At 39.0% G+C, this 10,022-nt stretch overlaps 1 protein-coding gene across 2 annotated transcripts; it reads left to right on the forward strand.

The window, feature by feature from the left end:
- Positions 1–231: 231 nt before the first annotated feature.
- LOC103440915 (brefeldin A-inhibited guanine nucleotide-exchange protein 1-like) lies at positions 232–9,771 on the forward strand. 2 transcript variants are annotated; one of them, XM_029102317.2, is made up of 11 exons: positions 232–1,521; positions 1,948–2,265; positions 3,041–3,390; positions 3,537–3,962; positions 4,496–4,788; positions 5,383–5,656; positions 6,010–6,512; positions 6,843–7,164; positions 7,484–7,844; positions 8,209–8,891; positions 9,112–9,771. In XM_029102317.2, exons 2-11 carry the CDS (start codon positions 2,238–2,240, stop codon positions 9,721–9,723), a joined length of 3,852 nt encoding a protein of 1,283 aa, XP_028958150.1. In that variant the 5' UTR covers positions 232–1,521; positions 1,948–2,237; the 3' UTR covers positions 9,724–9,771. The 2 variants fall into 2 exon arrangements, with proteins under 2 accessions (XP_028958150.1, XP_028958149.1); XM_029102316.2 differs by having other exon boundaries at positions 3,051–3,390.
- The last annotated feature ends 251 nt before the right edge of the window (positions 9,772–10,022 follow it).

Raw genomic sequence — 10,022 nt, forward strand, 5'->3', positions numbered from 1 at the left:
AAAACACTTAACGTGCTTCTTCTAGGAGGCACTTTAAGTACTTTTGGAATCAAAAAATATTTTCTTTAAAAGAGCTTTTAATCATTGTAAAAACACATTCAAACGACTCTTATCTCATTTCATTATAGAAAGAATTGTTTGTATTTAAAAAATAGTCAAAAAATAAAATTATTTAGGAGAATTGGAAAATATTATTAGCCATAATCCATTGACGTAATGTGGATTTTAGTTGTAAACACAAAACACAAATACAGACAACGTAGGTGGCATGGTCCGAAGAATTTTCCGATTACGCAATTGTCGGCTCAGCTCTTCCCTTCTTTCTCACCCAACAACCAATAAACCAACAGTTGATCTGATGACAAAGTCATCTCTCAGACTATAAATACTTCCTCTCTCTAAAATTTCTCACTCCAAAAAAAAACCCAGATGAAACGAAGAGAGAAGGAGAGAGATCCGATCGATTTCGAATGCATAATTCGCTGACAATCCAATTCCCAAATCAATGTCCGCCTCCCAAACCCTAGGCGGCCCTTCCCGCGCCGGCCGCCTCCTCGGCCCCTCCCTCGACAAAATCATCAAGAACGCCGCCTGGCGCAAGCACTCCCATTTGGTCTCCGCCTGCAAATCCGCCCTCGACAAGCTCGATTCCGTCACCGACTCCTCCATCATCGATCCAAAGTCACCCATTTCTGGAATCTCTCTTTCCGACGCCGAGTTCGCCCTCGGCCCCGTCCTCCTCGCCTTAGATTCAGCTTACCCCAAGGTCGTCGACCCTGCCATCGACTGCGTCTACAAGCTCTTCTCCCTCGGCATCATCCACGGAGAGATTGACACTTCGGATCCCAAGCTTTTGCTTTTCAAGCTCGTCGAGTCGGTGTGTAAGTGCGCGGCGATCAGCGAGGAGCCGATCGAGCTCGGCGTGCTTCGGGTCTTGCTTGCCGCCGTGAGATCCCCGCGGGTTTTGATCCGGGGCGATTGTTTGGTGAATATTGTGAGGACCTGTTACAATGTGTACCTTGGTGGAGTGAATGGGACCAATCAAATCTGCGCCAAGTCCGTTTTGGCTCAGATAATGGTGATTGTTTTCACCAGAGTGGAGGAGGATTCGGTGAATGTCAGCATTTCTAGGGTTTCAGTGAACGAATTGTTGGAATTCACTGATAAGAATTTGAACGAAGGGAGCTCTATTTTTTTCTGCCAGAATTTTGTCAATGAGATTATGGATGCGAGCTATGGCGGTCCAGATGGTATAAAAACGGTTGCCTTCCCGGTTCCCAAATTACAAAACGGCAATGCCGATGGGGAGTCGAATAGTGATGGAGTTGAATCCGGTGACGGTTTTAGTAAGATTAGGGATGATGGGTATCTTTTGTTTAAGAATCTGTGTAAGTTGTCCATGAAATACTCATCACAGGAGCACTCTGATGATCAAATTCTCTTGAGGGGTAAAGTATTGTCCTTGGAGCTTTTGAAGGTGGTCATGGACAATGGGGGTCCAATCTGGCGCAACAATGAGAGGCAAGTGATCGTATGCTAATCATACTTGCCAAGTGCTTATAATCACATATTTAGTGTTACATTTACTTTGGTAATCTGGGGGGAAAACACTCCAAAAAATCTAAACTAAAAGAGAAGTAGTGTTACTTTTACTTTGAAATCCTAGCAAAGTAGTTATCTGGAGATGTGAGGGCAGTTTAAATTAGCGACTAAACAATGTTTAAGACTTTATAGTTTATATAATAGTGGTACACAATGCAGGTGCTTAAGGTGAATGCTGCTTTAAGTGGTGTTTCTTGTTCTTAAGGACTTTAAGTCTGATATACAGTCTTTTTCTTGTTGTGATGTTTCTGGCAGAACATATTGTTAACTTAAGTACACTTTCTTTAGCACTATTTTCATGAATCACTTATGAGAAAGCCAACAGTTTACATTTGCTTGGCACAGGTTTCTCAATGCGATCAAGCAGTTCCTCTGCTTATCACTGTTAAAAAACAGTGCATTGTCGGTCATGGCCATTTTCCAGCTTCAGTGCTCTATTTTTACCAGCTTGTTGTCGAAATTCAGATCAGGGTTGAAAGCAGAAATTGGTATATTTTTTCCCATGCTTGTCCTACGCGTGCTTGAGAATGTCCTCCAGCCTAGTTTCTTGCAAAAAATGACGGTCCTCAATTTATTGGAGAAGATCTCTCAGGATTCGCAGATAATCGTTGACATTTTTGTCAACTTTGACTGTGATGTGGATGCCCCAAACATCTTTGAAAGGTACTGCACTTGTCTGTTATTTTTTTTACATTTTGTGCCTCTAATGCAATAAGAACATGATTTCTCTGGGGCATCCATTATTTTCTGTTTTGTGATAGGTAGCATGTTTCAGTCGTACATGGTTTAACTATATCTGAATAAAAATCTTGAACTTTGGAGGTAATTGAATTCTACCGAGGAGATAAAAATATTTATCTTCTAGTTTAAGCTTGCATATTTAGGGCACTTTTGTTTCTGAGCTAGTATTCTGGACTACGACTTGGAAGTTTCCTGATTAGTTTAACAAAATTAGGATGAAAATCATGTGATAAATTTAATTATTATCTATGAACTTTAATAATTTATTTCCTTTTAGTCTTAAGTTTCCTGTGCAAAGCATGATACATTGAGGGCTTGTTCAGTATATTAGGGACATTCTTAGCTAACCATTTATAGAGCTGATCTTGAGCCCTTTCTTATGTTGAATTAGACTCTAGATTCTTCTGTTACATGAAAGATCTTGAAAATGGGAGTACGTTCTTTTGACTTAAGACAATGTCAGCGATTAAATTTTCCAAAAAATAAAGCTTCAGGGGAGTTTTTCTGTTCCGGGACTATTTATATTTCATATAGCAGAGCTTAGTACTTATATTGTGGTACCTCCCTTACTCTCCTTCTGACACACACAGACAGATATAGTCACACCAAACACAGCATATACAATATTTTTCATTGTCATTCCTCTGTAAGCATTGTGCTTTTGTAACATGTATTAAAACCCTTATAATTCCATCAGATATTTGCAGGATTGTCAATGGCCTTCTGAAAACTGCTCTAGGACCTCCCACCGGTTCAACAACAACATTGTCTCCAGTCCAAGACATCACGTTCCGGCATGAGTCAGTAAAGTGCTTGGTTAGCATCATCAATTCAATGGGATCTTGGATGGACCGACAGCTGAGTCTGGGAGACTCCTATCTACCAAAGACCAATGAGAGCGACACTTCAGCTGAGAAAACAGAAAATTTGACCCCAAATGGTGAAGAAGGAGCTGCTTTTGATAACGAAGTACATCCAGAAGGAAATCCTGAAGTTTCAGATGCTGCAACTCTTGAGCAACGTCGAGCTTATAAGCTTGAACTCCAGGTTGAGCTCTGCTTTGTTTGTATAGCGAAATAGCGTATACAATCATTAGGAATGCAGTATGAATTTCATGTTTGTCCCATTACTTGATATGTCTCTGGCTAAACATGGCTGTTTCCTTAATAACATTTTTATTGTTTTTAATACAGAAAGGTGTCGCTCTGTTTAATAGGAAGCCTAACAAGGGCATTGAGTTTCTGATAAGCACCAAAAAAGTTGGTAGTTCCCCAGAAGATGTGGCTTCTTTCCTGAGGAACAACACTGCTGGCCTAAATGAAACCATGATTGGTGATTATTTAGGTGAAAGGGAAGAATTTCCGCTAAAAGTTATGCATGCTTATGTGGATTCCTTTAATTTCAAAGGGATGGATTTCGGTGAAGCAATAAGGTTTTTCCTGAGGGGCTTCAGGTTACCTGGAGAAGCACAGAAAATTGACCGCATCATGGAGAAGTTTGCTGAGCGTTATTGTAAATGCAGTCCAAATTCTTTTACAAGTGCGGATACTGCATATGTGCTTGCATACTCTGTGATACTACTCAATACAGATGCCCATAATAACACGGTGAAAGATAAGGTTTGCTCGCTTAACATGTACCTTTTGTTTTATAACAAACAGCAATGAGTTTTGAGCCTTTTTTCTTTTTCTGTTGATAATTTGCAGTAATCATTTGGGTGAGCTTTTAACTTCTGTGTCTTTTATCATTCTTAATTTGGGTTATATTTGGGAACATTCGGATTATATTTTTAATTTTTCCAAGATGTGTTTCGTGTAAATATAGGAATGTTGCCTTCTGAAGTTATGCCTAGATGTTCTCATCACAGGAGCTGAAATCCTTTTGGGAACATTGTTAATCTCATTTTATAATTATTTTTTAATTTTATGTCAATATTTTCTTTTCTCCATTTTTGTTTTATTTTGGAGGAAGGGGTAATTTAGGGAATTAGAATTTTCTTCTGTAGAGTTTTTAACTATTTTTGAAGTGTGTAGATATAATTCATTAAAATCTCTTGTTGTATCTCATTTTTCATACGCATATCGATTAGCATTTTAGCGCCTATCAAAATCTATCTTCTGTCTACTAACATCTGTGTTCACTGGTTATCCAGATGACCAAGGCTGACTTTATCCGGAACAACCGAGGAATAGATGATGGAAAGGATCTACCTGAGGAGTATCTTGGTGTCCTATATGATCAAATTGTCAAAAATGAAATTAAGATGAGCGCTGATTCTTCTGTACCACAGAGCAAGGAGGAAAACAGCTTTAATAAATTATTGGGCTTGGATGGTATCCTGAATCTGGTAACTGGGAAGCAGACTGAAGAAAAAGCATTGGGTGCAAATGGGCTTCTTATAAAGCGCATCCAAGAGCAATTTAAAGCAAAGTCAGGAAAATCAGAGTAAGCTAAGAAAATACACAAAATAGAATCGAATATCGTTATCTTGTTTGTAAGATATTTTACTGATGACTACACTGATGGATGGAGCGTTGAAAACTGGGTTAGTGTGGCCATGGTTTAATGAGTATAATATTCCTTTTGAATATCTCATGACACTTCATTTACTATGTAGAAATGACAGTCACACCTTCCTTTGTTGTTTCTTCTACTGCCAAATATTTACATTAAGCAGATACTGTTTTGGTAGCATACAATGATGTGGTTGGTTGAGCCATGTTTGGGAAAAACTGAACTGTGCTTGATCATACTTTATCTCATGCTTTTAATCAACCAGTTCCAAGTCAGACAGGGGAAGACGGTTGCGGTAGGTTGAAAGCCAATGTCTATGTAGTCACATCCTATAAACATCTTTCATTTATAACAAAAAATAAGTAAAGTAATAACCTGAATTAGGTCTAAGGCATTGTCGAGTCGGTATGAGCTGATTTGGGAGTTAAGATCATTTTATCTGATCAATGAGGAATTTGATTGCTTGCCTTCTGCCTATTCGGAGTCTGGCAACATTTGGGAATTCATGTTTGCTTGGTGCTGCAGGTCTGTCTATCATGCTGTGACAGATGTGGCAATATTGAGGTTTATGGTGGAGGTCTGCTGGGGTCCTATGTTGGCTGCATTTAGTGTGACTCTTGACCAAAGTGATGACAGGCTTGCTACTTCTCAATGCTTACAAGGTTTCCGGCATGCTGTTCATGTTACTGCTTTGATGGGAATGCAGACCCAGAGAGATGCATTTGTCACTTCAGTAGCAAAGTTTACTTATCTACATAATGCTGCAGATATGAGGCAAAAAAATGTTGACGCTGTGAAGGTAAGTGCATATTCAGTATATCTTAATCAAAAGGAACATTTATTGCCTAAATCAATGCAGAATATGGTTGTTCATTGGAAGAACATGTTACGCGTGTATCTGGATTTTCACATGTAATACTATACCCCACATATATTATAATGGTAGAACAAATAGGACCAATTTGGATTACAATTTCTTGACCCCTTTCATATGACGAACGATACCATTTAGGGCTCAGGGTTACTGTTTGTAGATTATAGCACCGAAATTTTATTGCTTGCATTCTTTGGATCTTACATGTGTATGCTCTCAGGAAGTATCTGTGCAATGTCCTTTTATATCAGTTTTACCTATACATTTACTGTTTACAGGCAATAATATCAATTGCCATTGAAGATGGTAATTATCTTCAGGAAGCATGGGAACACATATTAACGTGTCTTTCTCGAATAGAGCATCTGCAACTGTTGGGAGAAGGTGCACCTACTGATGCATCATTTTTGACTGGATCAAATGTTGAATCAGAGGAGAAAACACCAAAATCTACTGGCCTTTCTTCTCTGAAGAAAAAAGGAACTATACAGAATCCAGCTGTGATGGCTGTTGTTCGTGGGGGTTCATATGACAGTACTAGTGTCGGGGTGAACACTTCTGGACTGGTAACTCCAGAACAGATTAATAACTTCATTTCAAACTTGAATTTGCTGGATCAGATTGGGAATTTTGAGTTGAATCATGTATTTGCTCATAGCCAAAGATTAAACAGTGAAGCTATAGTGGCTTTTGTGAAGGCCTTGAGCAAAGTTTCCATGGCAGAGTTGCAATCTCCAACAGACCCTCGCGTATTCAGCCTCACAAAAATAGTTGAAATAGCGTAAGAGTCTTTTCTCCACTCTATTAGTTTCTGTTGCGTGAGCACAATGACAGCAGAATTTATATTTTATTGTAAGATTGTGCATGAAAACTTAAAATTTTCAAGCTCCCAAATGGCATGCTAGAGCATGAAGTCTTTGCGATTTTTTTCTCAAATTCAAAACTCTCTAGTACTTCTTCTGTGCTTTTCTTGCAGATATATTCCTTGTTTTTTGTCTTTCTCTCAGCAGTGATGATAAATTTTTCTTGATAATCAGTCATGCAACTTCATCTGAACAAAGAGAAGTTGGGATGGATTTTGTGATCACAAAATAAGTATCTTTCTTTGCAGGCACTACAATATGAACCGCATCAGATTAGTGTGGTCTCGCATATGGAATGTTCTCTCAGACTTCTTTGTATCAGTTGGCTTGTCGGAGAACCTCTCAGTTGCAATATTTGTGATGGATTCATTACGTCAGCTTGCTATGAAATTCTTAGAGCGCGAGGAGCTGGCAAATTACAACTTCCAAAATGAATTTTTGAGACCATTTGTGATTGTTATGCAAAAAAGCAACTCTACAGAAATTAAGGAATTAATTGTTCGTTGCATTTCACAAATGGTTCTCAGCCGTGTCAATCATGTGAAATCTGGCTGGAAAAGTGTTTTTCTGGTATGCTATTGTGTTACAAATTGCATTCTTTAGTGTCACGGTATGATAAGTGTTTGCTGAAGGTGGGCTATTTAGGGGAAAAGGAAATTCCCAACAAACACTAAAATATAGTTTCCTATTGTGAGATTAGTTAAAATTTTTAAGATTGTGACCCAAATTGAGTTATTGCCACTGTGAAGTTTCGTATGATAAATTCAGGCAATAATGATCTCAAAGTAGGCTTGGGTGTGTTATCCCCAGCTTTAAAAAATTTATCTAGTTATTTGCGAAACGACAGTAATAATGCCTTGTGTCTCACATTATGCGGCTCTTTCATCAGGTTTTTACGGCAGCGGCAGCTGATGAGAGGAAAAATATTGTCTTGTTGGCCTTTGAGACCGTGGAAAAAATCGTCAGAGAATATTTCCCTTATATAACAGAGACAGAGACATTGACTTTTACTGATTGTGTTAGATGCCTCTTAACCTTCACGAATAGCAGATTCAATAGTGATGTTAGCCTCAATGCTATTGCATTTCTCCGGTTTTGTGCTGTCAAACTTGCTGAAGGAGGGCTTGTTTACAACAAGAGGAGTGAGCTTGATGTTTCATCCCTTCCAACAGCAAATGAGGATGCTTCAAATGGAGTAACTTTTAATGAGAAAGATGAACATGCATCCTTTTGGGTTCCATTGCTAACAGGTACATGACAATAATTCTAGCTTCCGAGAAACTGCTACAACTTCTTAGCTTTCTGTAATGTGACATGTACCACACAAACAATGCTTTGCCACTTAATTCTACAACTAGACCCCAAGCATTAAAAGTAAGAGTTTATAGATGCGAACTACCAATTTTTGGGTAGTTGGTTTTATTTCTCTTATTCTGTTGCTTGGTAAGATTTTAACCCTAAAATCTTCTGCAATCCCTTCCTGCTCAAACCCTCTATTTGGATTCTTTCCGCTATACTAGTCTTTTTAATATCTTTGGAGAAAGATTCCGTTGCTCCTGTCTTTTCAAATTGATTCATCCTTTTCTTTCACATAATATTCTGTTGTTGTCACAGGTTTGTCAAAGCTAACATCAGATCCTAGATCAGCAATCAGGAAGGGTTCTTTGGAAGTTCTTTTTAACATTCTAAAGGATCATGGTCATCTCTTCTCACACTCCTTTTGGACTGCAATTTTCAATTCTGTTGTTTACCCCATATTTAGCTGTGTCAGCAATAAGAGAGACACATATATGAAAAATGACCAGTCTTTGCCAGTTTCAGTATCTCCGCGTCCTGAAGGAAGCACATGGGATTCTGAAACTTCTGCAGTTGCAGCAGACTGTCTTATGGACCTATTTCTCAGTTTTTTTGATACAGTAAGACCGCAACTACCAGGTGTGGTATCCATTCTGACAGGACTCATCCTAAGTCCTGTTCAGGGTACTGCTAGCACTGGGGTCGCAGGGTTAGTTCGTTTGGCTGGTGAAGTTGGTGAGAAGCTTTCAGAAGATGAATGGAGAGAGATCTTTCTGGCTTTAAAAGAAGCAGCCACATCTGCTGTGCCTGGATTTATGAAGGTGTTGAGAACCATGGATGACATCAATGTTCCTGGTCTTTCTAGATCTTATAGTGATATAGATTTGTCATCTGATCATGGGTTTACAAATGATGATCTTGAGGATGATAATCTGCAAACAGCATCATATTTGGTTTCAAGAACGAAGAGTCATATTGCTATGCAGCTACTTATCATACAGGTTTTCTTCTTCCCCTTTCATCATTTGCGTGCATTCAGTCATAATTCATGTTTGCTTAATTGCTCGTATGTAGATGTCTGTCGTGTCAGTGCTTAATAATTTCTGCAACTTATATTCTCGTGATCACGTTCCAAAATACAGTGTAAAACTTAGAGCTTGTCAACTATCTTAAGTCAAAGTTGTGGAATTTTAATTCTTTTCTCGTTTATTTTCTCTTCAGGTGGCTACTGATTTGTACAAACTCCACCTCGGATCGTTCTCAGTCGGAAACATTTCAATCCTCCTTGAAATATTTTCCCTCATTGCATCCCATGCTCACCAACTGAACTCGGAGACAATTCTGCACAAGAAGCTGCAAAAAGTGTGCTCTGTCCTGGAACTGACTGCCCCACCTTTGGTTCATTTTGAGAACGACTCTTACAAGAACTACTTAAGCTTCCTCCAAAACACCCTCGTGGACAGTCCTTCTCTGTCCGAGGAGATGAACATAGAAGCCCAACTCGTTGGAGCGTGTGAAAATATATTTCAGATCTACCTAAACTGTACCGAGCTTCGTTCTGCCGAGCAGAGGCCAGCTGATGAGCCAGTTTTGCACTGGATTCTTCCCTTGGGTACAGCAAAGAAAGAAGAATTGGCCACCAGGAGTGACTTAGCTGTGTCGGCGTTGCAGGTATTGAACAGTTTGGAAAAGGTTTCGTTTAGGAGGCACATTTCTCGGTTATTTCCGTTGTTGGTGGATCTTGTGAGGAGTGAGCACGCATCTGGAGAAGTTCAGCTTGTTCTAAGCAACATATTCCAATCATGTATAGGCCCAATAGTAATGCAACAGTAACACTATTTTTTGTGAGACACTTGATATACACATATTGCCATCACCGAACCACAATTTTCTCCTCCTCCGAGAGACTGGATCCACACAGAGAGCCATTAATATCGTTTCTTATTAAATTTTGTAGTTTATACAGAACCGAGGCTGGATTTTCCCACCTTATCATGAGTGTCTATCATCTATTCTAATGTGTCAATAATATCTATATGTATATTGTATGAGACTCCTAGTCATAGTGAGACCAAAACATTGTATTTTTGGCATGCTTTTCGCGACGGGTTTTGTTTAAGTTATAGCTCCAA

Source organism: Malus domestica, chromosome 05 (genome assembly GCF_042453785.1).
Source record: "Malus domestica chromosome 05, GDT2T_hap1".
In the NCBI taxonomy this organism is placed as follows: Eukaryota; Viridiplantae; Streptophyta; class Magnoliopsida; order Rosales; family Rosaceae; genus Malus; species Malus domestica.